General features: G+C 43.7%; 1 protein-coding gene across 2 annotated transcripts; it reads right to left on the bottom strand.

Moving 5' to 3' along the window:
- Positions 1-37: 37 nt before the first annotated feature.
- On the bottom strand, positions 38-27046 carry rgl2 (ral guanine nucleotide dissociation stimulator-like 2). Of its 2 annotated transcripts, XM_070967460.1 has the most exons (20): positions 26791-27046; positions 24590-24756; positions 15338-15385; positions 14860-14943; positions 14590-14756; positions 12387-12443; positions 11455-11651; positions 10563-10672; positions 10203-10418; positions 9119-9222; positions 7813-7897; positions 5451-5510; positions 4371-4457; positions 4227-4259; positions 3672-3793; positions 3126-3212; positions 2891-2984; positions 2520-2744; positions 2182-2296; positions 38-1959 (listed from the first exon to the last, which is right to left on the bottom strand). In XM_070967460.1, exons 2-20 carry the CDS (start codon positions 24746-24748, stop codon positions 1778-1780), a joined length of 2232 nt encoding a protein of 743 aa, XP_070823561.1. In that variant the 5' UTR covers positions 24749-24756; positions 26791-27046; the 3' UTR covers positions 38-1777. The 2 variants fall into 2 exon arrangements, with proteins under 2 accessions (XP_070823561.1, XP_070823563.1); XM_070967462.1 differs by lacking the exons at positions 24590-24756; positions 26791-27046 and adding an exon at positions 17970-18163.
- Between the last annotated feature and the right edge of the window lie 499 nt (positions 27047-27545).

Here is a 27545-nt window from a genome sequence, read left to right as displayed (position 1 = left end):
AATATGGAACAGCACATCAGTCAAGAGCAGTGAAATTCATATAAAAGTAAATTTATTACCACAAAAATAGGACATCCTGTATGTAGTGCATAAATAGCTTTGATGTGAGGCTACGCAGCACTGGAGGTAACAGCACTGCCTCTGTGTGTACTGGATACATTCTAATGCAAACATGGGGAAGATGGGCATCCTGTGGAGAAAGGCACTAAAACAATCAGTAACATAGCATCAAGCTAGCACACGTCGTCTGAAGAATCCTCTCCCTGGTCCCGCTGTGCTTCTGCCTCAGCCAATCGGGAGGCCTCACCGGCGCTGAGCGCGTACAACCAGAGGTCACAAGTTCGTCAAAGTCCAGACATTTTTCAAAGAGGTGGTGTAAACCTACACTGAAGTTAACATGTTAATTCATAACATGGGATTGGAGCCGAGGCCTTGGACTGGAAGTAAACAGCAGTGAAGTTGTCGCTGATTCGTAGAAATCTGCATAAAAGAAGTTTAGCTTATGCTCTGTTGAAAAGTTCAGACCTGGAAAACCTTAAACCTCGTGGTTTTGGGGCTACAGAGATAGACTGAAACAAAGCCACGTGTTTTTTTTTCTCCACCAGCTAGTGGCTTGCCGTGTGTGCTGGCTGGGCAGGTAGCACACTGAGGGTTTATCTGACAGCTGCAGTTGGAAACGGCTTGATAACAGCTGTGAGGATGAACCATGCAGTCAATTTCCAGGACCCTGAAACCCAAACAAATGAAATAAAAACTGGCCAAAAAGATCCACTGAGCTGCAGTGTTGATCTTTCTGTCCAGGTTAGTTGCTAGAAACAGCCCCTTTCACAATATGAATGGTAACTTAATTCCTTGTTAATATAAAAATAGTGATTAATGCAGCTGTAAGTTTGAGTCAGAACTGGAATAATGACTCTCGCAGTGTGCACACACACACCGGCCTGTTTACACTGGAACTCCTGCAGCTATTTGATGCATTTTTCATTGATGAATTACAGTTCAGACACATGCACCTAGAGCTCCTTGCCAGTGTAAACACAATGTTGACATCATACAGACATACAAATATATAAATATATACAAAATATGTATATGTCTCCAGTGTTTTGCTACAGTGATGCACTTGCACTGTATATTTTGGTCTTCCTCACGTGTGTGCGCTGTTTACCTGAACCAGACTTTTTCAGATTTCATTATACTTCTTCCAAAAAACAATGTCCCAAATCCTTCATCCTCGCATCTTTGAGGTTCTGACCAACTGAATCTTCTTTTTACATTTGGAAACGTTACTCAGGACTGAGGCGCACAACAGCAAGGGATTTCCTGGTGGATGTAGGCAATTAAAACGGATCCTATTCACTGAGCTGGAATGAAAAAAAAAATGCATCAAGTGCTACCTGACTGGGACTCTAGAGCCAGCACCAGAAAACAGGCAGTTAAAGGCTTCCACTGCTCCTCCTTTAGGTGTGAATTAGTAATGCATACTGTTTGGAAAAGAGGAAAAGTGCCACTGTTCTTCAGCAGCAGATGGCTCTGGTGAACACAGCAAGGCAGCTGGAGGTCTGAAATGTTTGACAAAACCTGCTACAGAGCTGTTGATTAAAACACAAGGGAGTCTTGGTGCTTTGCAAGCTTTGCAGGAGCATGGGAGAAAGGCATATGCAGATTTTTGTTTTGCACAGAAAAGGCCTTATTTACTGTCTGTGAGAGCTCGCATGCCAGGACTGCGACAAAAACCCGTCACTGTGGACGCCGTCGGGTCGAGGAAAACCTGGTGTCAAAACAGAGTCCTGACCAGCCTCCTCCCCTTGGCCTTGATCCGGGGGAAGGTGGCGCTCGTCTCGGTGCTGATCGGCTGCGAGCCCAGAGGAGTGAGTCCGCCTTTCCTTCTCAACAGGAAGTCAACGCTGGATGACGTCATGGCATAGAAGACGTTTCCTGTTGCAGGGATGACCAGTTCTGCGTGAGAAGGGAAGAAGAGAGACCAAATCTGTAACAAACGTTTTCAAATATTCTGCTGACAATGACTGTTCAGGGTCAAAACACGAAGTAATGAGCATCAAAAGAAGCTCGTGCTGCTCTAAAAACCTGAAGTTAAACATACAGCTGAAAAGCATTCGTAAAAACCTCAAGATGATCTCCGTTTTGTCCCCCTTTTGCTGCACTGGAACCCGTCTTTACCTTTTCCTTCAGGCAGAAGTTGGATCAGCTCATATCTGGATGCCTGTTTGGGGTCCTGATTGTGCTTTTCTAAGGCAGAGCTGATCACAGTGGGGGTCTTGTCATTGCTCGTAACCTGAGGGCAGAGAAGAGAATAACAATGACAGTAGGACAGCTTGATTTGCACTGATGACATCCTGCGTCCCCTCTATCCTGAGGAGCCCATCCTGATGACTATCATTATGGGATCCTTGCTGATGAGAGGAGAGGCTGCAGCATGTCGCAGATAATTTGGGACAGAGCGTTTTCTACCCTCTCACTGCTGCTCTAAATTGGATTCAAGTGGTTTGAATCAGTACCAGTATGCTCCGGTACAGGTTTCCATCCTGCAGGTCCATCCGTATCCGGATGATTCGCATGTCGGGCCCCGAACCTTGGATGTTATTGGTGGGGTTGTTGCCGCAGGAGGCTGATCGGCGGTGTGATTTTGTGGGAGTGGATGGAGTCAACGTGGCGGGGGTGGAGTCGTTGCTCGGAGGAGACGTGTCAACATCCAGGCAGGACACAGATGGAGATCTCATATGCTGCGATAGGAAAAAAGAACGATGATAATGGTTTCCAAGGATGTGACTGTTTTTCTGGCATAATATTCAAGTACAGGATGCAGCGTCTGTGAATCCTGCTAAATAAATGCAAAGTTGGCCTAAAACTACATGTAATAATGTATTACCTTTGTGAGCTTTGACAGCAGATTATTGACAGGGGAGGGGAAGTCAAAGAGGCTGTCGCTGTCACCAGCCAGGCTGGTCCGGGAGGTACTCAGGCTGTCAACACACCAATAATCATTTTAGTTATACAGTTCTGTAAGATCAGGGGACTTGAGGGAGAAAAAAGGATGGTCAAAGCTGAGACATGCTGACTTATTCCTTCCTATACTCAGGAACCAGTTTCACTGTCTGTCTTACTCTGGGCACTGTGTGATGATGACCGTTGGAGTAAGGCCACGGGGGCTCGGGTCACCAGGTGCTTCAATTTCATTGGACAGTCTGTAGCTGAAATAGATCATCCAACAAAAATCAATTTAAATTCGAAGAATACTTTTTCCATAACAGCAATAATTGTTAGTTACTGTATATAATGCATTTAAAGGTCCAGTGTGCAGGATTTAGTGGCATCTAGTGGGGATGTTGCAGATTGCAACCAAGTGAAGACCCCTTGCCTCAAGCTCCCCTTCGGGGGGCTGCTAAACATACAAGAGGTGCTCTCTAGAGTCAGTGTTTGGTTTGTCCCTTCTGGGCTACTGTGGAAACGTGGTGCAACATGGCAGACTCCGTGGAAGAGGACCACTACAGAGCTCATTCTAAGGTAATGAAAACAGGTTACAGGGCCAAGAACCGGTGTCAGGTGTGCCCCATTTCTGCCATATTGTGCCAAAAGATCCATCTAAATTTTCCACACTGGACCATCAAGACATCTGTTTAAACACCTGAACCGAACGGATAGATATTTACCTTTCCTCCTCTCTTAGTGTCGGCACACTCTGATACCACTGCACGAAAGCCTCGTCAGTGGTGAAAACACAGTTTTTGCAGGAAGACTGCAGGAGCCGGATTTGAGCTAAAACCTCAAATTCCTGTTAACAAAGAGACATATCACCACAAAGTTTCAGAAGGAAAAAAAGCGCCCATGTTGGCTGATCTAGTATTACTGTGCCAGCTCTTTTTTCCCTCCCTCATCTTGCACCTCACAGCGCCCTCCACTTAATCATTTCCTGCCTCAGATATTAAGTTACCTCTGCTCGCTTTAATATGCTCTTATCCCCCCAAAAATTATCCCACATATCTCTCCTCTTTGTATAGCTCTTACTTTGTTCAGTTCTTCTCTCTAACAGGATTTTTGTCAGAGCGCTGCGGCTCTAACTTAAGCACACCTGACTGCTCGCTTGTTATGTCAGCGCTGCAGAAACAGAAGCTGAGTGCACGGTATCAGAGCATCAGCCGCATGCAAGCAGATTGTTCACCTTTTGACATCTTATCTCACACACTGATGCACATTACAACACTCACCCTTCTCCTTTTGTCAAAGTTGATGTAGCCGTTCTGCGAAGGGAGGGACAGGATGTGTTACGTCGGTTTGGTAATTGTAAAATACTGAGCAACTTCCAGGGGTTGTGACCAGCGTTGGCCTTGATAGACATGAGATAGACTTACATCCAGCCTGTCTTTGACCGCTGTGTCCAGCATGGTGAGGTCTGTGAGGAAGATACCCAGGTAGGGCACGGTGCCCTGGGCGTTTGACTGTAAGAAGAGAAAAAAAAGTGTTTCATCCGTCCCCCAGAGGTTTCTATTCACACCATAAAGCGCCCACACAGCGAGGGATTTCAGAGCAGCCGCCTGCAGCTATTTTTCAAACGATGGCTCAGGATTCAGCACATCACACAGGCACACACGACAGCCGCTCTGTTCCACTTCGCCGCTGCACGCCGGTCGAGCCCCCTTACAACCCTCCATCAAACCGCCGAAACACCCCCCCGCTTAGCAAAAGTGACATCAGAGTCATGTTTGAATGGAGGAAAACGCTGTTTTTCAAGTGCTTTGAGTTTGAAATCCATTATCAAACCCTCAGCAAAACCACTGAGCTTTTTATCAGTTATACCTGAGTGTTTTCAGCTTTGACTCACGCGTGTGACCGAGACCTTTATTGTCTTTTTATGTCACAGAACATACACTGTGTATGCAATAAGATAAGATTCACAAGCCTGTAAAATACACCTGAATCCAAGTTCAACCACAGATCCTTTTTCTGAAGATGTTATACCGCATTTTGTCCCCTAACTTTCACAAGTCTAATGACACTTTTGCAGAGTCTTACATCATTCCTGAATCTACCAAGGTCTCCCATAAAGGCCTGTGGGGGTGTACAACCCCTCAGGCTAAAATGATTGGTATGCACACCAGACGTGAGCTATAAAGTTCGTGAAAATTGTTCTTTTTTAATGTGATTGAAGATCTGAGGTTTTGCCTGAGTAACAAATGTTGAGGCCCTTTCAAGTTGCTCCTCTGTGGCTGGAGCTGAAATCTGAAACGTCTTGGTGACCCCAGATGATTTAACACCCCAGTGAGAGGAATTTACAAAATTTAAACTGTGCATGTGACTGTACTGTACAGCAGTCTTTGGCTTCATTTGAGGAGGGAGTGAGTTTTCCCAAACCTAAATGTTCAACCCAGCGACCTTCCACAAACAAGCCTGCCTCCCTGAAAGCTGCCAGCCTTCGTTTTCACTCAACTTACCTTATTAAGGTGTTTGTTGTTGAGCCTGCTGTCAAGGTTGGCGAACTTTGATGTGCCCTCCTGCAAGAGGAAAGCAACGAAATTCTCAGATTCAAGTTCACTGACTTTGGAAACAACTGTTTTCTGTTGTGTCCATATTGTAGCTGTTCTGGTGCTGCTGGTCTGTTTGGAACAGGTAAACAGGTTCATTGGTAACAGGTGAGAGTGTCATGATTGGGTATGAAAGTCGCTCACAGGCGAGGATGAAGCGAGGTTCACCACTTTGTGAACACATGATTGGATAAAGGAGATCACCGCATGGACTCAGGAACACTTGTCGGTAAACAGAGTTAGTTTGTTAACGATTGCTTCCTGTTTTTATTTACGTCACAGGTCCTCAACTTTTTTGGAATCGGAGTTGTGAGGTGACACTGATCCGTCTAGAGATCTATCATGACAGCTTGACGTTAGCCAAAAAATGTTGTGAATAATTTCTTTCCCCAAACTTTTAGTAAGTCTTTTATTAGTCTGAATCATTCATCTTACACTGTGTCTGCTAGTCGTAGTCATTTTTAGACAAGCTGAGAGATGAAGGGAAGCAAGTAACTGCTGAAAAAAATCAAAGGGCAACAGAAGGCGATGGTGTTTTTCTGGAATCAAAGCTCAGAGTGAAGCTCAAAATGAAAGCAAATGTTTGGATGAACTCCTTTGGGGGTATCATGGGTAAAATCGCAGTTAATGCAAAGGTATTGATGCCTGCACTGCACCATAACAGCGAATCAAAACACAGCTAATCCTGCCAACTTCCCCAACTCTGACACTGTGCAAACTAAATATAATGCACGTCTTCAGATGGGTGTCTCACGTCGACGTGAAAGTGTTGACAGAATAAGGGCAGTTCTACTCAACCAGATTAGGCTGGTTTCTGGTCTTAAAAGCAGTCATAAATCTCTACCACTGAATGTTGTTTGCAGCTGAGGATAAGGCTCGACTTCAGTCTGTGCAATTTACCAAATGTGGTCCAGTAGTGGCACTTGACAGACACATTAATAAATCTCTCATATTGCTGTTCAAGCATGCGACGCTCGTCACCGGGATGTGAGATATCAGTCAAAGCGCAGAAGAGTCACATGGCTTTTCAAAGCTGCAGTTAGAGGCTTAACAGACGTCACCGTAGGCGAGCACTGTTGTTTTTAGCCATGTTAGCTGCACGGCTTCAGGGATAGCAACGTTGGTCAGCCCACACTGAAATATCTTGACAGCTATTGGGTGGATTCAGAGGAAATTTTTGCCCAGGCGTTCACGGTTCCCAGAGGATGAACTGTTGAAACCCACAATACCCACAAAACTAATGACCTTCCCAGCAGCCTCAGCTGTGCTTTGTGTTTAGTGCTAATTAGGAAGTGTTAGCATACTAACACGCTAATCTAGAGGTAAAGTCATATTTATTTCTTTGGCATCTCTATAATATTTTGTGCTAATTAGCAAGCATTAGCTTGATTATACACTAAGCAACGATGGTTAACATAGTGGCACTGTCATTGCGAGCATGTTAGCATGCTGGTATTAGCATTTAGCTCAATGCCTATAATCACACAGCCTCACAGAGCTGCTCGTGTGGCTGTAGACTGAAGTCTGCTTAATTCTCCTGATGTTTATTAAAGATATTGGAGAGTATTTGACTTTCTGTTTTCCCACATGGATTACCTTAAATATTAAACAGTAATTTCTAAAATCATGTCCAAAACTGTGCCGACATGGAGTCAAACAGAGGTAATTATATTCCAAACCAAGACTTTCAATGTCTTTCTGAATGTAGCTCTAAAGCTTCAGGAGTTAATGCTTCCACAGTGCACAGTTACTTATCGTACACACAGGCATAAACTCAGTGTTTGTAGTGGCTGAGAGAAAGTTAGACAAAAAAAGTGCCTTTGAGGATTTTTTTAGCGAGGCGGTTAAAAAAGATAAGCAGTAAAAGCATCCAACAGCAACCAAGAACAACACAGATGTGAGCAAAAATAGGCCTGAAACAAGTTGAAGGCATCAGAGAAGAGTTGTTGAAAAGTGACTCCAGAACAAAACTGCACTTAAACACTACAACCCTGCGAGTTCAAACCGGCGGCTTTCCAGCACAAGAAGCCGCTCCTGCAGCCCGAAGCATCCACTCAGTTCTGTCATTAACACACACGCAAGGGATCAAATGACAAAACTCATTATTCAGACTCAAAGCTTTCACTTTAAATGAAACTGGTTGAACGCCGTGACGCGACCCACCCACTGAGCCGGCTCATTCAAAGCCAGATTTCCTGTTTTTAATTTTGAAAATGTGCTGTAGATGACATTTTCCTTTGTCACTCTGTATTTAGTCTTCACAGGAACTTACCTCCTTCAGGAGTCCTCTGCTTTGTGAGTAGTTGTCTTTGTCTGAGAATATTTCTGACAGCTCCTCGTATCTCCTCACCGCCTCCCTGTCAAATGACCGAAACACTCAGTTAATGAACATTTAGATTTCGTAGTCAAACGTAACGAAGGTACTTTGTACAAGCCGAATTTGAAGATAACGCAAAGTCAAAAGCACCAAGTGTTTGAGAGAATAATGGAAAAAAACTGAGTGTTGTTTAACACCAAACACCAAATGTTTAATATCATTAAGAGAATACTGCTGAGTCAGACGATGCCGTGACTGAGGATGGCTCGATACTGCTGAAGTGGCATTTTCTAGTTTTAGATTAAGGAAAGACATTTCACTTCTGCTTCTTTATGGGGCTGACTTTAGATTTATTTACAAGGTTGCCTTGGCATTTAATAAATAAATTGCCCTGAAGGTAACACCGTTTTCCTGTAAGGCTGTTTGAGGCTATGAAGAAACTGTCCTCCTTGTCCTTTATCCGTATTAATTGTCTTCAGCTAATATGATACTTTATGAAGAGGAGCTGTTTTAAACATTTTTGAACACATGATCAAATATATAATTTGTTTCGATCCATCTAAAAATGACTTTACTGTATTTCTTTTTACATTTTCTTTTAGGTAATATGATTAACTGATTAATTGTTCAGTCTAAAATGATGCTTTCAAATGTCTCGTTTTGTCTAATCAACAGTCCAAAAGCACACATAATGCAGATTTCCACCTGTTTGTTCACAGTAATTGACCAGAATTTGAGGTGTAGCATATAGCATTAGCCCCCTCACTGCATGTTGGACCACATGGAAAAGCACAAGTGAAATTTACAACATCAAAAATGCCATTTAAAGTCGGCATGCAAACGAGCACAGTCATTATTACCTCAAGCAAGTTATGACACCATGAGAGAGATATTTTATTTTGAAATCTGTGCAGGAGTCCTAAAGTGGCTTGGCTGCAATTCTACGGTCACCAGCAGAGGTCAATAAAAGGCTCAATCACTTAATACCACAATACCGACAGTACTGCACATCCCATTGTACTGTACAAAATATTTGCTGCTATTTTCCAGTTAACTTTTCAACTGGTCTTCTTCTTACTTGCATGCAAACTTGTCTAATTGCTTTACGTCATTTATTATTACATCGTGACCGTTTCATGGAAGACTATCAGAAAGGACAGGAAACTAAGAATTTCATTGTTCTGATCTCTGTGCCAAAGACAGTGAAGTCCTCACACATTTTTAAAATCTTAATTCCTTGTTTAAACTGAGAGCTGCGGACCTGTCAGTGTCCTGCCACGTCTTCCTCAGCCGGTGGATGGGGTTACTCTGCAGGGCCGACACGATGGCGTACAGCGAGGAGAAGTTCTTCCTGGCTCGGCACTCCTGTTGAAGGCACACACACAGATTTGCATGCACACACATAGGCATACTGTAACTGAGAACACCTGTGGGGGTGGATCTGGCTCGTATTAAGTTACAGCGTCGGCCTGAGGTGCTGAATAATGCATACGGCTGAAGAGGTTTGTCCCAGAAGAAACCTGGGATGAGCTTAGGACGGCAGTTTGGCAGCAAACCAGTGATACCTGACTTTGCCAAAAGCAGCTTCGTACAGGAATACCGGAGAGAAGCTGCATTTTATTCACAGATAAAGAAGCTTTGAAAGGAATAAAACTCCTCATGTGACCATAAGAACCAAGGACAGGATATGTTTATGTGTGTGCGTTTGATCCCGTTGTTGCTTTGAGCTCCTCAGTATTTTAAAAGAAGCCGATTGTTGTGCATAATAACCACTTTTACACAATTCATTTACATTTCTCTTGTATAACACAGACATTCAATCCTTTACTGTTTGCCTCGAGGTCGCACATCACATTTTTCGACTCAGCACATTCCTGGTGCGTACTGTTCATGCAGAGTTTCTGTTGCATTTCTTCAAGGTGTACTGGAACTGTGAGTCCACTTCCAGCATAAAAACATGTTGATCTTAACAGTCTCTTCAGAAGTGGTTAACCACTAAACCCACTCAATTAGACAGAGCATCATTTTGATCTGTCCAGAAAAGAACCACAAATCAAGGCTCATTACTGCGTTCAGCTCTCAGCTATTGATTAAAGTGAAATTATGTCACAGCACAAACCAGGCCGACTGTGAATTTGTGACGGTACGTGCAGAATCACAGCTCAGAATAGGATTATTATGGTTAGGGGATTAATGGGGGTTTATTGTAGGAAAATGCAGAGTTGAAGGGTTTGGAAGACTTCAAACTCCAGCTGACATTCAGCCAACAGTGTCACCTCACTTCTTAAAATGGCATCAAATCCTGCGTTTTTACGGCTGTGACCTTTGATTGTCTGCATACTGACCTCTGCCACGCTGATCCATTTCTCCAGCAGCCGGGCTCTCTGCTGGGTGCGCAGCTTCGTCGGCCAAAGGCAGGATGCTAAAACTGCATTGGCCAACTTGTTGAACTGACGTATGGTGGCCCGGACGGACCAACAAACGTCTTCCCTCCCTTTCTTATCCCTCTGGGACCACAGTGACCCGAGGCAGTGGTACGGGACCAGGCGGACAAACAGCTCCTGATAGGTGACAGCAAACAGATCTTTAAATAACAGCCTGCCTCATAAAAATCACTAATCAAACCGTGCAATGCAAGCATGCAAACTCAAAATTTGCGTCATGCCTCCATCAAAAACAGGCTCAGTCTCACAAAAAGGACTTACTGTCTCTATCTTGGTGAGCTGCTCAGCAATGAGGGCTGCGGGGAATCCCAGGATGCTGGTGGCTTCAAACATGGAGGCGTCAGGAGGAGAGCTGGGGAAACTGGTTTGATCTGCAAAGGATGAAGCTGTTCAATAAAATTGTGCAACTGAAATATAAAACACACCTTTGTTTATAGGCGCTGTAAATCTTTTCAATCCTTTAGTTGCAGGGATCGGTTTCTCTCTGATCCTCTGCTGTGTCCAGTCTAATAATGAAACTGTTTTGGCCCAGAGAATGGTGGCTTATCCAAGTTATCCAGCTATGTCAGGAAAACCCCAGGAAATGAAATATCTCCTTGTAATGAGAAAATAACCTTATCTTGTGATAATGAGGACTTCACTCGTGACCTCATGATTAGAGGATGAGAGGGAACAAGATTAAGAGTCAATGCTAACAGATCTGAAGCTGTACCGACACAGCGGTGCTTTGAGCTAAATGCTAATGCTAACAAGCTCACAATGACAGGGCTAACATGCTAACAAGTTTAGCAGGTGTAATGTTCGTCACTTTCACCTGCACAGCCGTCAGTCATTGCAGCCTCTATCTGACAACAGGACATGAAAGACCGGATGTCTCAAAACTTCTTGATGCTAAACTGAAACGTCTCTTTGGTCCTCCTGAAGCCACCAGCACTCTGTATGGGAAGCTCAACCCACTCTCATCCTTTGTCAAACCCTGTGCAAAACAACCTTGGGATACCTTTCTGATTCTGCATTTAAATTTCTTTTCAAAGCACTTCATAGATTGGCTAACTCTTACGTATCTGACCCGAAATACAAGCGCATGTCTACGTCAAAACCTCGTCTATTGAAGCCTTAACTGCGTCTTTTAAATCCCAGTAAACACACAGACCTTTATGGGCATCAGGGAGCAGGGCTTTCTCGCTCAGCTCCTCGGCTATCCTGAGGAGGCGAGCGCGGAGGTCGGCTGCAGATGAGGTGTCCTGGGGGAGGAGGGGAGCCAGGCGCAGCAGGCGAGAGGGCTCCCCCAAACTCTTAAAGTCTTCAGGATACTCGGAGAGCCACGTGCTGAACACTGTGCACACCGCTCTGCAAGCACGAGGAGAAGGAAGAACTTATTCTACCTGTTCGTCCTAAATTTCGTACTGATTCAGCATTTCCATGGCTTAAAGGAATGTCGGTCCAAACTTTCTGGGTCACAACATCCTGATAATCTTTTGGTTTTTAAGCAGTGACCTCCAGACAGAAGTGCTGTGTCCTGTAGGTGCATCAGGTCATCAGGATGAAACTTATGCCTCATAGGTTTAAAGAATAATTTTCAAATCAATCATCAGATTTCGCACAGAGACAGTGAAAGGAGTTGTGATAGTGGGACTCGCATCGGTTTCAGGTTTAAACCCTGAGCTGTTGTAGGTTGCCAGAAGCGGATAAACAAGCTATTGCAGATTGGAATTGATTGAATATATTGATATTTTCCGACACATCTAAAAAGTTGCCAAGAAATCACGTTCTCAAGGGGTTTAGACGAGAAAAGCAGCTTAGAGATGAGTCTATAAATGAGTGGAAGCAAAGGATCAAGATCGCTCTTGTAACAGGAGCTGAATGTAAGCTGGGTTATAAAAAAAAGCTATTCATAACAGCCTAACGGTAAGCCTGGGCCAGCAGCACCAAGGACCCTTTCAAGAGTTCAAACGATAGGCAACATCTGCATGTCAGGAAAAACTAATTAAACAGTGATCGTGTTGGTCGATGTTGTTCTGGCCCACGGCTCCACACATATATTTAAGTACACAGAGATGTTGGAGAGTGTTTTCAAAAACCCACTTGTTGAAAGATTGTCTCGTCTGGCTCCTCTCGCTGTCCCCAGGCGGGTTCTCCAATCTGTTAACAGAACAGGAAAAAGTTGGTGAAGCAGAAACAGAAATATCATTCAGCTTCAAATATGAGCGTCTTCTGTCTCATAAATAATACCTATGCCTTGTGATGGATTTATTTATGGATTGCTTTTGAGAGGTGTCGTCCTGATGCTAACAGGTAAACACAGCCAGGAGACTAAACTGACCCTCCTTTGTGTTGCTGCTTTGGAAAATCTTTCCAAACAGGCGTTTCATACAAATGCCTCCATTTTTTAATAAGGACTTAATAACAGAGCCAAGAGCCTTCAAAAGCAAGTTTTCTGTTGAATTATGCTGCAGTTATTTTTAAATAGGCATGCTTTTTGCATTGTGCGGCTTGAAGCTTGAAGACAAACACTAACACCTGTTTGTCTTGTGAAAAGAGAAATTGGGCTCACAGTAAACTGATCAATCACTTTTGCCGATTCTAACAATTTAACTGCACTTAAGCATTTAGCGCGCTAGCAGAGTGGCTGTAAACATGGTGGTGTCTGCGAGCCGGTCCACCGCTTTGCTCTGGACTGAAATATCTCAACATCTACAGGATGACTTTGTCCAGACATTCATGGTTCCAGGAGGACGAATCCTGCTGACTTTGGTGATCCTCTGACTTGTCCTCTAGCGCCACCATGAGGTTGACATTTGTGGTTTTGTCTCAACAATGTTCAACATTCATGTGATGATCTGTCCCAACTCAACTCTAAATATTTAATCGCAATTAATCTCATGAATGTCACAGTTAACTCGCGATTAATCGCAAATTAATCGCACATTTTTATCTATTCTAAATGTCCCATTAATTATCATTTTAATACCGTTATCAACATGGAAAAGTGGATAGGCTTGCGTTGTGCAAATGTTTTTTATTGAAAACAACAACGTGTAGTGTTTTATTTCACACTAACATTCTCACTTTGAGCAGTCATTCACATTTGAATGAATCAAATCTCACACAATTTAACACTGTCAACAAACAGATGACAAAAAAAATAAATACTTGGTTACAAAAAAGACCCTTCAACAAACCTTTCTAAGGGATCAAAACAGGGTGATACAAGATAAAGTTACAAAGTGCACATCATTGTAAACTAGGACTCAGGCTATAGTGCAGTTAAACCATGGCTTAAACCTTACTTCCTTAAGTTTCCTTTGAACATACTAGCGTCCATATGCCTCTGTCGAAAGCCATCCATTGTCGCCTGGTTTTGACAGGGAGGCGGCGGAGAATTCACATTCACCGTGAGTTTGGCCATCAAGTGGTATTTCAGACTGGATGTGCTGCGGTGATAATTCAGTTCATACTGACAATACACACAGATAACTTTGGTCTTGTCAGTCGACCCATCCGGTAACTTTTTGAAACTAAACTTTCCATTCAGAATCTTGTTGGCATCCATTTCGGCGTTTCGTGCTTGACATCCACACAAACCGGTAGCCTACTCTTTGACAGCTAGCGAGCACACGAGACCAAACACGTGCGTAGGCGTGCCTATTGTTTTGTTTCCGGTTTACAATCGGATCCTGTAGTTTTTGTAACGTTACTAGCAGAGGCCACAGCTTATAAAAAACTACAAGTTCACTAGGTCACAAAGAGCGTTAATCTTGCGATAAAGAAAAAAACGATTTACCTTAACGCGTTAATAACGCGATATTTTTGACAGCACTAATTTAAATACCTGCAAAGCTAATGGCATTCCCAGCAGCCTCTGCTGTGCTTTGTGTTCAGTGCTTATTTGTTAGCATGCTAACAGGCTAAACTAAAAAGGTGAATATAGCAAATATTAACCTGCTAAACATCAGCATGTTAGAATTATCCCAGAGCTGCTGGTGTGACTTTAAACTCTCACTTTAGTTATAAATCTGTTCCTCCAGAGTCTCTAAAATTCACTCCTTGTCTTCCTCCACCCGGACTCCCACAGGACAGGATCAGCCTGAGATTTCATCACTTCACACAGCGCAAACCCAGCCAGACAGCATACTGACAGCTGCTGTGGTTGCTCTGCATCATTGCACCTGGAGCTGCTAACATACCAGTCGTTTAACCTGTTGTTGTTTTTTTCCCTGTCTTAAAAAAAAAACAAAAAACCACTGCCTGAAAACCAGATTGTCTTACAAACAAAAACCTCTCCTACCTGTCGGTGAGGATGTCCAGCACTCTCTTCGTGGAGGTGAAGGATCGGTAGGTGGAGAGGAAGATGGTGATGAAGGAGGAGTCTCCCATTGAAAAGGAGTGGAGGAGGTGGAGCACCAGCTTCTCCTCCGTCCCCGCTTTCACACACTGCGAGCGAGAAACTGACGACTGGAGGCAGACAGGAAGGAAAAGCAGCAGAGAAACGGAGTTAACGCACAAACAGGAGGCACTGGTCTCAAGCAGCGCGTCCAGTCAGTCATGAACGACTTACCACTGGATTGTTGGGGCCGCCATGCTGCTGTTTGACCACCACTGTGTAGATCACTCCATCCTCCTCTTCCTCCACCACAGTGGACTGTAGAGCAGACAAACCGGGTTAAAACAGCGTTCATGTGTTGCAAAGAAAGCATGAAAATCATCCTTTAAACTGAGGGAGAGAGAAGTTTCTGCTGCTGATCCTGATTCGACGTGCCATCCTTTTACTGCATTAAGCAAACTCATATAATTAGACGCTGTCATTAAAATGACTGAGATATAATCTGTTCCACAAGAGACGGCCAGCATCTGTGTATGTGTTTAAAAAATGGCACAAAATCCAGCTGCTTTGAACTCATTTCTCACATCCTACATGGAGCTGTAACGATCCTGTTTTAGCCTCGGGTAAAGTCCCTGACACAGTTACCCTATTTTCTACTAGCACTGACTCACAGGCACATTTTCCCCTGCTTGTGCAACACAGCTGGCCTTACCAGATCCAGAGGACAGTACCAGGTAGTCTTCATTGGCGAGGGCTCTGCCTGAAAAAGAGAACCAAACAAATCAGGCGTTTATGCAGAAGCTTTGAACTTTTTTGTCTTATTAGAAAAGGCATCCTGATGGTGCTCTATAATCATTCAGTGGAACAGTCTGAGGCGGTGGTTTCAAACTGATCCTGACCCAAAATCACAGACTGCATGTCCACTTCGACCACAGAGCGACTTTCCTTTTTTTAGCTGGTTTCGTGTGATGAATCACATGGGACAATGATGCAGAAAGTACAAAAATACAAATTTCAAGATTTGGTTTTTCTGCTCTGCTCTGACAGCTGGAGAGAGACAGGAAAGGCAGGGGAGGGGGAGAGAGGGGTGACAGCCCCGACACAAAGCAGGCACTCCACCCATGAGCCACAGGTACCCACAATACGCTCGCACTTCACAAGGTAATGTGCATAAGAAGACGAATGCAGCAATTTGTCTTCTTATGCACATTACCATTACCTTTCCCACTACTACCCAGTATTTTGTACTTTTATTGTGATATTAGACTGATATTGTACGTATTTATATGCAGTGTGTATATATGCATATAGTTTTTCCTTCCTTTAGTGCTTCATTATACAGTCCTGTGTTGTATAATGACAGTAAAGCTAAGCCATGAAAAATTGACAAAACTTCAAAACATTTTTGTATTTTTGCATCTCTCTCTCTAATTCAATTGGCAGATGGACGCACGTGCATCACCGTTATTATTAAGCTCATCATCTTTCAGGACTTTGGGGGCTCCGTATGCACAAGATGCAACAAAGATCCTGAAATTTAACTTAATAGTCTAATAAATATTATGCAGCCTCCACATTTTCAGCTCTCTAGCCATAACGACCTGCACAGAACTAACTCATATTTTCATGTTTCATATGTTATATCTACCCAAATTTTGATCCACAGGCATGACAAACAGGCTTTATCTTTATTAATCAGAGTATAAATGATGCACTGCAATAAAACATAATGACACAATTTTAGATAAATAATCCAGCACCGGGTGTGCCAGCCACACCCCAGATAACACATGTAAACAGAAAATGATGCTAATTAATAACATACACTCATACATGCTTGGATGTTGTTTAAAATGGAGCCTTCTTGATGCCTTAAAATTGTCAAACTGCCTACGGCCAAGTATAATCAATTTGTAAGAACGTCTCAAGTGCCCAGTTTATCAGCCTCAACATATTGACACACAGGGCTGTTAGCAGGATCCTACAGCCCCAGTCATGTTTACTAAAATTATAAAACACACATCTTAATGTGCCTTTAAACATACATTTAAGTAATTCAAGTGCTGTTGTTTAATAAATGAGCATTTCCATTTTCTATACACCTTCAACTTCACTACATTTCAGAGGCAAATATCGTACTTTTTGCCACACTACATTTGTCTGACAGCGAGATTTCACATTAAAATAAATATGCAACAGCCATATAAAATACATTTGGTTAAAGAATATACCCAACTTGGCATGCAACCCCTTACAAAAAACAGTATTCTTGGAGTTTAATGAGTTTTATTATTATTTTTCCATTGTGGCATTGTTACTTTCACTTAGGCAAAGGGTCTGAGTCTCTCTCCACAATCATGTTTGACATAAGTTTGAAGTATGTCCACATTCATACCTGCAGAGTTTGAGATAAAAATGAAAAATCAGCATTCCTCAACATGTTTCACTGATGCAAGCTGAGCTCTAAAAGCATCACGAACATTAATATTTCACAACTAGTTGTTGTCTATTAGTCTGAGTTCTTGCAGGAAAGGAGCTGTCAGCTAATTCGAGGATGACAGCAGGTCACGACCTTCTGCTGTGATTTGTCGTCGGTGGGTGAGGCCGTCGTTTTGTTTACATCCAGATCACGGATGCATTTTAGTGACACACTGATCAATAACACAACACACTGACACACTGACGGTTTCACAACTGTGACTTTCCATGATAAAGAAAAAAAACCCCAACTGTGTGACTAAAACGCGGTGTGAGGTCACCCTGATTGTCTGGCAAAATCTCCACACCATTTTAGACTGTTTGTGAGTCAACAGTTTTGGTCTTCAAGAGGCCTGAGCCGCACCTTGGAAACACAACAAATACACCAAAAACACCCAATCCACTTAAATTTTTGCCACTTAATTAGCCTCTGAAAAAGTAAAGCTAATGACCGTCTTGCATTTTCATTAATTTTGCATGTACTGACTTGTGATCTTTCTCATATGCAAATTTAAAGAGCGCACATGAGCCAAGAAACACATTAATTCAGACAGCAGAAGTGCCCGAATTCTGCTATTCCTCCTGTCCAACCCATTGTGTAATTAGATGTAATCAGCACATGTTAGCCTCTATTAGCCCCTTTCAAATTACCTTGACTTGACTTGGTCGAAGGTCAACACTGAAAGCAGACGCTCCTCGCATTCAAAAATGGTCCAACTGCACTGAATTATACAGTACATGTATCAAACCTGTTAGTCCACCTGCTATCTCTGCTCACTTCTACGCAAATCCGCCTGCGATTCTATCTTTCCCATGAAAGCAGCCCAAACACACACACACACAAAAAGGAAAAGCACACAAGTTACCTTTGGCTCAGCAAGTCCAGACAGGTAGCAACTCCCAAGCTTCCTGGAAATCTTCAGGATAAAAGTACGAATAGCATTTTTGTTTTCTCCACTTTCTCTCATCTGTCGTTCCCTCTTTTCTCTCTCTCTCTCTGCACTTGACCGTCTCTCGTTTCGCTGGCGGTTGACCTGGATCTGTGTGTTTATGTGTTTACTGTTCGCCTCTCTGCGTCTTGTGGCTCTATATCACAAAGACACACCTGAAGCAGGAGCTAAGTCCGGCCCCTGCGAGCCTGCATCACCTGGGCACACCCATTAGACACACACAGACAAACACACACACACACACACACACACACACACCACAAACATAGAGAGATATGTTGGGGGTGATAGCACAACACTCATTTCCAGTGAGTCACATTTTACAGTCAGACACACATACAGTAAAAGCTTGAAACGCTCACATACAGACGCTCTGCTCACACAAATGCAGACCCTCATCAATACACACATGCACGGGCACTTTCCTGCACACACACACACACACACACACACACTGAGAGACAAAGCCCCGAAGCTATTTCCAGAACAATACCCCCTCTCTTTCAGCCTCTCCTCTCCTGCTCTCTTTGTCTTTGCAGATGACCTTCCTATGCAGATAAACCAGTTTAACCGAGTATCCTGTTTAATACAACACAGAGCAAAACAACCACTGGAACATCTAACACCAGGTAAAAGTTGGCCAGCCCTCATACTGTATTTTCATTTAGAGGCCTGCCACGCTGTCTGAGCAGTAAGAGGCTTGTAGTCTTGTAATGAGAGGTGATAAATGTTCAGACAGCCACTAAACCAGGAAGCAAGCTGTGTTTATTCAAGGAGCTAATGACATCGCAGAGTGAAGCCATGTTAACTAGGTGGAGACTTTCACAGATGTGCGTACGTGTGGAGGGCAGTTAGTTTATTAGTGTGTGGGCTCAGACACAGCCCAGACAATGATTAAAGCACTATTCATTGATTTCTTTTTGCCGTGCAACAGGCTGGAAACACATTTACCTCATGAAGTAATAAGGGCTAACGTGTTAGCAAACAGTTGCTTATTTAAATATGCAGAAGACACATTAGCTTTAGCATTAGCATTCACTATGCTTCTGTCTGCCTGACTACTGTAAGTCCAATATTGATCCTCCTTTTTGCTTTATTTTTGGGTTGACGTCTAAAATTGTAAAGCTGCGAGCTGTAAAACCAAAACAATGAGCTAAAAGATGCTAAAATTGCTGAGATTAACTGCATTTTCTCCTAATTTGTTCATACGAGCGACACCTCTCACACTCCATGGTGTCATTTAATCCAATTTAATCTTTTGCTAATACAATAAATATTGATTGGTGTAACTTTAATTTAACAGAGAATATAATTTTCCCCTAAAGCCAAGTCCTCCAGATGAAAAGATGCTTACTGAACCTGCAAAATTTGGTCTTAAGGGCAAACAGAAAAACATTAAAGTTAAAGGCAAAATGTGATTCAAACAGGACTGGCACAATTGGTGGCGTCAAGTCTGCTAATGAGCGTTAGTCATCAAAAAAAGCCAGACTACACACAAAGTAAACTGTATTTACCCTGACTGAAAGCCTGACATCACCTATCATTAGGCCCTGCTAGACACAACTTGTAAAAGATTTATTTATTTTGAGTACATATTGAAAGTAACTGATACAATCCATTATTTACATTTTCACTTAGTTGAGGCTTCATGAAATATTCAGGATGTGCTGATAGAAGAAAAACACCAAATTACAATTCTGTTAAAACAAAGTAGGCATGTTGGGCTCTGACACAGAAGTCAAACACAAGAGGAACTCATAGTTATCTATCAAAAACTGTCTTAACTTGCTTATATATAAGATAGTGTGATTTCCCCCAAAGCACAGAAGAGTGAAAGTGATTGGAAGCTCCTTTTCTGGTCACTCGTTTGGCCTTTAGCACAGCGGCCCTGCGGGCCTTTATCACAGACGCAAAGAAAACTACCGTAAATAGAAGCCCTATGGTATGTAATATAGCAGAGCTGGTATACTGAGATACTGGAGATAAAAGCATATTCTGTGGAGCATCAATTGGGTTTGCTTTCTCAAACCAGGCTGAATCTGGGTCAGAGAAACCGGCCTCTTCTGTGGAGACACTTCTCAAAGCCTGGTAGGTGTGTGTAATTTGGAGTTCAGCTGCCTCAAAGGCTGCTGGATAAACATCATGATTACAGGGCAGTGTGGTGGGTGGCATGATTTGGTTGCGGTTCATAAAAAAGACTCTGCAGCTGTTATTGCATGTCAAAGTTTTACCAAAACCACAGATTCTTTCCTTATGTACCATCACTGTTGCCATAGAGCACCTTGTTTATGTGCTTTTGAATGATGGGATCATGCAGGGCCCGAAGCTCTCCTTTTTCTTAAAGTCCCCCCACCCCCAGCTGCATGCAGGAAGTACATAATAAGTGGAGACAAACACAGGAAGCAGGACGTGCTGTCGTGTTGCGAAGCTATTTTTCTTCCCCTCTCCTTCCATCACAAGCCCAGGCTGCGTCAACCCCTCGTCCTGAAAAACTACGTCAGCTATTGGACGGCGAAAGGCAGGAAGCCGACTCTCTTTTCACCCCCCCGAGCTCAAAAAACAACCAGCTCCAACCTTTTTCCTTAAACAAATCCATGCAGTTGGACTTCCACAGTGCGAAAGCTTTGGCTCTGAACAAATACACACTCTGCTGCTGCCCTTATTTACAACCCTACACAAGTCTCTCCACCAAACAGGGGGTCATAAATACATCTTCTGAAGCTTTATTTAAAGATAAGCATTGTTTTTTGAGTGGTCGGCGACCCCGACCCCTTCCTTCCTATCTTTCTCTCCGCTCCTCTTCTCACGCTTTCATCTGTGGATCCCTCGGTGCCCGTTATCTGCTCTCTTTCAAGTAAAACTCTGTGGCATCAGAGTCAAAGCTCCTCCATTCCCCTTAAAGGAAAAAAAATCCCCCTGTGGATACGATTACTCTGTTTCTGTAGATATCATCAGTCTGTGATGTTCGGCAAGTTAGTTTGCAGGCAATAGTTGACTTTTCAGCTTGTAAACTTTTCCTTAACCCGACTCCTGAGTCCCCTCGTTCAATGTTAGTGAGTGATTTCCAGATAACAGGAATTAGCTTGCATGTGGGTACATACAGTCGCTAACTAGCCAAGCAAACAAAGAAGGTGGACACCTGAACATGTTCAACATGTTATGCGTTAATTTGCTGTTATGACCATCAGCAGGCTTTCCACAAGATTTTGGAAACTGGGACCAGCCGCCTAGACTTGTCCTCAGGCTGGTCTTTAATTCTCAGATTAACTACCCTAATTAAATCTGTGCATAAACATTAAGACTGACTTAAGTTTGAGATAGGAAAGTTAGCCACCTCTCCTCCTGGTTCAGCCTGAGGCGAGAGCTTTGTGGCAACAGTGTGTTAGAACCAATGAGAAGGGTGGATTCTGCTGGACTTCGTCCAAGTCCACATGCTTTTTTGGGAGCTTGGTGCCCAGTAAACTAAACCGTGGAGGAACAGGAATTGATTGCTGGTGGCCCCCCTTTAGCCCTACCCCACCTGACAGAGTCCATCACCCAGATGGGAAGCAGCCTGCTGTCGTCACCACACGGCTCCCAGTTCAGAGGAAGAGATACAGTATGAAACTTAAAACATGGAGGTTTTTTTTCCAGGTGGGACTGTGATAGTTCACAATTCATGCAAACTATCGGGGGTATGGTGATCTGTCAGATGGGTGATGTGATGACTGACAGCTGGAAAATCAACGTAAATGTGTTGATCTTCCGCCGTTAACTGTCGCCGTTGCATCCGCCAAGTCAGTCTTACATCAGTCCCTCATATGGAAGCTTTATGCAAAAGGTAAATTTAAGTGTCAAGACTCTGACTTAATTCTATATATAAGTCAAGGACTAGGTCTATTTTTATGCAGCTGGCCCCTGGCTGCAGGTATTGCTCCCATTCAGCCACAAGAACACTAGCATCACTGATGCTGGGCGATAAAGCCTGGCTCGAGGCGCCAGTATACGCCATCAGAGCTGCTTGTCGGATGGACAAAACAGGAGCCAGGGTTTGAACTCCTCGCTTTAGCTCTATTTTTTCATTGGTGACACACTTATTTCTGTCTTGTTTCATACATACAACCGCTTAACATACAATGAATGATTTGCAGGAGAGATTGTCTGATTTGCTCCGCTACCTCCGCATTTAAATGATACAGCAGGCCCTTCTGTCCTTTGAAACCATTATCTGTGTTCGGCCAGTTGTCCCCTGACACCAGAAAAACGCAAAACCCAGCAAGAAAATAAGCTCAAAAATGCAAAACACTTCATCAATATCTGTTATCTGCTCCCATGCCAAAATGTCTCAGCCGTGATTTTTTTATCTCAATGAACTGAACTTGAAAACACAATTTGTTTCTTTCACCCACAAGCTTCATTGTTCACTCGAGGTTGCCACTTCGTGCGTTCTGACTCACACATTCAAGTTTCCCTCATTAAAAAATGAGCAAGTGGCTGTATTGGATTCCACTCGACAGACCGTCCTTGGAGACATCCTGTGATACTGGATACTGTTTATAGGGAGAGCAGGTGTACACCACATCGACCAGCCAAACCGCCACATGCATTATTTACTGCAAGGTCCAACAGCCGCCATGTGACAGGAGCACAGAGGAAGTCTGCTCATTCGGAAAGAGAGTCAGCGCAACTTCTTTTTTTAGCTTCAAGGAGTTTCTTGATGCCCGGTGTGAAGTAAAACCAGAGGGCCGTTTGCAGGTCATGTGTGCTGGAGGCAAGAGGGTTGGTCAGTTCATCACCATGACTCAGGGCAAATGTTTGTTGGCATATATCTGGTGCTGTGGTCCGAAGGTTTTTAACACATGCGCAAGAAATGTCAAAAAAGTGCTCCAAACAACACCCTGACTGTGTGTGCAGTTCAGACGGCAGTCATCAGAAAACATTCAGATAAGCCTCAACGAACCTCACTATCAAGTCTTTAAACATTAACAGAGGTGAAAGGTCGTGGGAATTTTACCTGTGCCGTGAACCTTTTAACTTCCTCAATTTTACTTCAACTTTAGTCTGTATCACATACATGTCAGCGTGGAGTCAGTGCATTTCAGTGATGAGCTGCACACAAGTTGAGAAGTTTTCCCGATAAAAGAAGTGCAGGAGTGCAGAAAAATGTCTGAAAGTATGTTGATCAAGAGTCGGCAGCCATGCCAGCTGCCCTGTGAGGCTCAGTGGTGCTTTGAGCTAAATGCTAACATCAGCATGCTAACATGCTCATAATGGCAATGTTGATGCAAAGCATGTATAGTATTTAGCGTGTTCAGCCTCTTAGTTTAGCATGTCAGAATGCTAACATTTGCTAATTAGCAACAAAGACAAAGTAAAGCTGAGGCTGATGGGATCCTCCTTAGTTTTGCAGTTCGTAAACGAGTATTGGGGCAGTTCGAATTTTGGTGCTACAGGAAACATGAAAGTATCACCAATGTTTTCACCACTCATCCTGCAGGAGACATAAATTATAGGTCTAACAGCTGTTGAGATGTATCACGAAACACTGAATATTGCAACCTCATGGTGGCGCAAGAGGAAAGGTCAGGGGATCACCAAAGTTGCTAAGATTTATCGTCTGGGCATCAGGAAAAGAAAATTAATGACATATGCGTCCAATAGTTGTGGACATATTTCAGTCTGGATCGATCAAACAGTGGAGAAGCTGAGCTGAGCTACTGCTAAACCTTCAGAAAAGTGACTTTAGAAGAAAGCTTCTGGGAAGTTTATGGATACGCACCAAGTCCCAATGACTGATGGTACATTTTCATGCCAGCTGAAGGAAATATTGTTTAAATCACGATGCTTTCAGTTTCTAATAGCAAGTGCTGTAGTGGATGCCGATTTGTCTTAGAATATGAACAGTAAATCCCAAGAGCGCGCTTTATTTCTTCAGAAAGGAAGAAGAAACGAATGCAGAATGAGGAATTGCACTGAGCTACATGAGCTTGTGGAGGTTAGCTGTCATGACTTCAGCTTCTATTGCCGTCTAAAACACTTCACTAGATGAACGGTTTTGAGGTGGAGCTGCGATGTTATTGCCCTGGTTTGAGTCTGTGTATCAATATTCCCTTTAAAAATGAGTTTAATTTCCATCTATGTAGCTTCTTGAATTTATTCAGCTCTAGGAAACTAACAGCATTTGGGGGAATCAGTAAAAACACACATACACCATCTTCATTTGTCCATCTTTCTGCCTCATTCTCGATGACTTTACTCCCTCGTGGCTTTCTGAAAACTAGCCGTCTGCATCTGCTGTTGATTCCAGAAACCGGTGGTCGAATGCAGCCTGTACGTACGGTTTCACAGAGGAATGCTCTAAATGCTGTTAGCTGTGTCGGCTGGAGGAGACGACAAATAAAAAGTTCTCCTAATCCCCTCTCAGAAGAAAAGACTAATAAAAAAGGTCGCAGGAGACTGAAATAACAGCACCGAGAAAGCTTCATGTCACTCTCTGCAACGCACTCCAGTGACGAGATCACGGATGTGTTTCAATGAGGCCAAAGAAAAACACTCACCTGTGAAGTTTCCACTTCATCGCTGCCTCTCCCCCTCCCTGATTGGTTGCTCGGCGTGCCGCTGTCAGGCGGAAGGGGCCGGTAGCCGATGAGAGGCACCTCGCTCGACTCCACCCCCGGCAGGTCATAAGCACCTGTTCGCATGTTACGGGGCAGCATGGCGCCAGCTGCCGCAGACAGGAAGAACAGAAAAAAAGAAGTGTGTCACGGTCTCGGTTTGGTGTTTTAACTCACCAGATCTCTGATCTGCTGTCCCTGTACATTACGAACCGTCCAGACCTCTCAGGTGGACTGGGACAGGTTCTTCTGTCCTCAGAGACATCAAACGAGGAGAAGCTCCGTTTCTTTTCATATCTGAAACACAATCTCGGAAATCTGGGGGTCTGCATCAAGTTTCAGTTCTTTAAAACTGAGGTTTAAAACTTGTCTGGTCGTCACTTCCTTTTATTAATGTTCTATGATTCATTCATACCTTCATTTTTCTCATTTTGGTTATTCTGCTTTATTCAATTATATCTCATTTTATCCTCTGTTTTCTTGAACTCTTCTTAAATACTATTTATGTCCTTTTAAATGGCCCGTCTGTGTTTCTTTTAAATCTGGTCTTAAGGGTTCACAGCTTCTCACTCTTGTCTTAAAACAATAATCAGGTGCCTGTATAAATATTAAAACAGGTTTTGCTTGCTGTAATTATTCTTCCTGTTCACACCGGCCATTAAAAGATCCCTTTTCTCATGAGCTCTCAGTGTAACTGAGGCAGGACAAAATCCAGAGTGCTCATTCTGTTCAGTGTTGTTTTGAGAAGCTAATAAGCTATTCCTGAATACCTTTTGTGAAGCTCTTTGAATGTGAACTTACAGTAAACTTTGCCATGTAGTAAGACAAAACATGGACAGACTGAACTCTTAATGATCACATTACAGTCGAAATAGAGCAAATTATATCACAATCAATGCATTGCCGCTTTAATTTCAGTGTCTGAGTCCCTGTTTGTAGTCACAAAAGTAACTATGAGAAGTCCGGGCCTGCTGAGGATCAACAGTGGACAACATACCATACCAGCCCCAGTTTGGCCTTTAAAAACAGTTTAGCAACCTTTGAGCACAAATTCGAGGCATTTTAAATGAAAGGAACGCACTCCAGTGCAGCTTGGAGGCCATTTCGTGCGTGATTTGTTTAACACATTAATTGTGCCCCACAGCAGGTCAGGACTTGCATAGCAAGCCCTCCTTCTGCCCCCCTTTGGTATTTGGATTGCCATGAAGATAGACATCACGTAAACACTGTTTCAGGAAGAGAGGTGTAGGAGGGAGGCAGATGCAGGGGCTGATACTGTATAAGCGCTATGGAAATGTGAACTTTTACACGCCTGAACTACCAGCATGAAACGAGTGTGTGAGCGCAGCAGCTGAGCAGGTAGTGCCTTACATACTGATGTACGACGTGTGCTTTGCAGTTTCTTTTGGACTTTGCGAGCAAAACATGCAGAGTGACTATCAGCTGGCTGCTGCAGCTGAAAATCCACAGAATCAGACCCCTGTAGACCCCCTGTAGAAAGGAAGGGCAGAGGCTAAACGGCCTCGAGTGTGACATAAAAATGTGCTGGCGCTCCAACTTTCCATCGTGCTTTTGTCTTGGACTCCTGCAGCTCTGTAGTATTTGTGCCACTTTCTCTTACATAATCCCTTATCATTGTTTGCAGTTTTGCTCATTATATCCTCGCTTAATAAACCAGTTTGCAGCCTGCATGAGAGAGGAAAAGAGGCCTGGAGGGAAAACAAGTCCTAAACAGAGCAGTTCATGCTCTGACCAACGGCTCTGCAGGCATCTGAATGGCTGCTATTCACTGGCTCTGACCACATATGACTGAGGTGTACACACACATGCAGCTGTAACTAGGTTGCAGCTAAGTCACACCCTTTTACCTAATGCTCCTTTTCTGCACGATAAATGCAGCCGTAGGGTGGTGCTGCAGTTGTGTGAGAGCCGCTGTCACAATGTGAGCTGGATGATGAGAATTAAGCCTGACGCTGTAAAAGTTTGTGCGTGCTGACACTCCTGTTGCAACACAGCAAAGTGACGGACGCGTTGCTTCCTACTATGAGTCAGTGAGTGATGTGAAGGGCCTGGATATTTAACAAGAGGAGATAAAATTAAGCAAACAGTGGAAGCGAAGCGAGGGCGGCTGTAAATCCACTTACTGATAGCCGAGTGTCATTCGCGAGGATGTGGGATATCCAACCGTGCTCAGCTGGATCCGGGCAGCATTCGGGCAGGGTGACCGCTGGCTCAGCTGAGGAGAGTCGCGCCCATCTGTACCACCGTCACCGACGACAACGACGAGGGAGCTCCGTCCTCCGCCTCCTCCACCCTCCTCTCTCTCCCCTCTATCAGTGTCCACACACCGCTCGTCTGTCCAGACTTCAGCAGCTGATAGCGCACTTCGGTCAAGCTGCAAACTCCCTCCCTCTCCTCCCCTCTCTCTCTCTCTCTCTCTCTCTCTCTCTCTCTCTCTCTCTCTCTCTCTCTCTCTCTCTCTCTCTCCCCCTCTCTCCCCCCGGCGTCGCAGTTCCTGTATGTTGTGCACTCAGCGCTTTGGCAACAGCTCGGTCTCTCTGGGTGGCGCGCAGGGTGAGGACGCTGTGCACCGCACCGGCTTCGGCGCACCGCTCCGCGGGGGAAATGTCACTTCAGGGACCGAGGAAGAGCCACGTCTCGCGCGCACGAACGCATTTCCGCACCTGCGCGCACACACGCACCTCATGTAACCTAATCCTGACCGCAGCCCTGAATGAAAAAATTCACGGGTTAACTTTGTAACTTCATGTTAAAGAATGTGTTCATGTTTGTTACCAAACCTTAAAATACTTTAATTGTAATCATGCGAATCCTAATCCGAAATTATCCTCAATTTTTCAACGTAATTTCAGTCATAAAACAAACCCTGATTTTATGT

This window comes from Chaetodon trifascialis, chromosome 7, assembly GCF_039877785.1.
Source record: "Chaetodon trifascialis isolate fChaTrf1 chromosome 7, fChaTrf1.hap1, whole genome shotgun sequence".
Classification (NCBI taxonomy): Eukaryota; Metazoa; Chordata; class Actinopteri; order Chaetodontiformes; family Chaetodontidae; genus Chaetodon; species Chaetodon trifascialis.
Note: the sequence above shows the minus strand (reverse complement) of the source record. Positions and strands in the feature narration are given on the sequence as shown.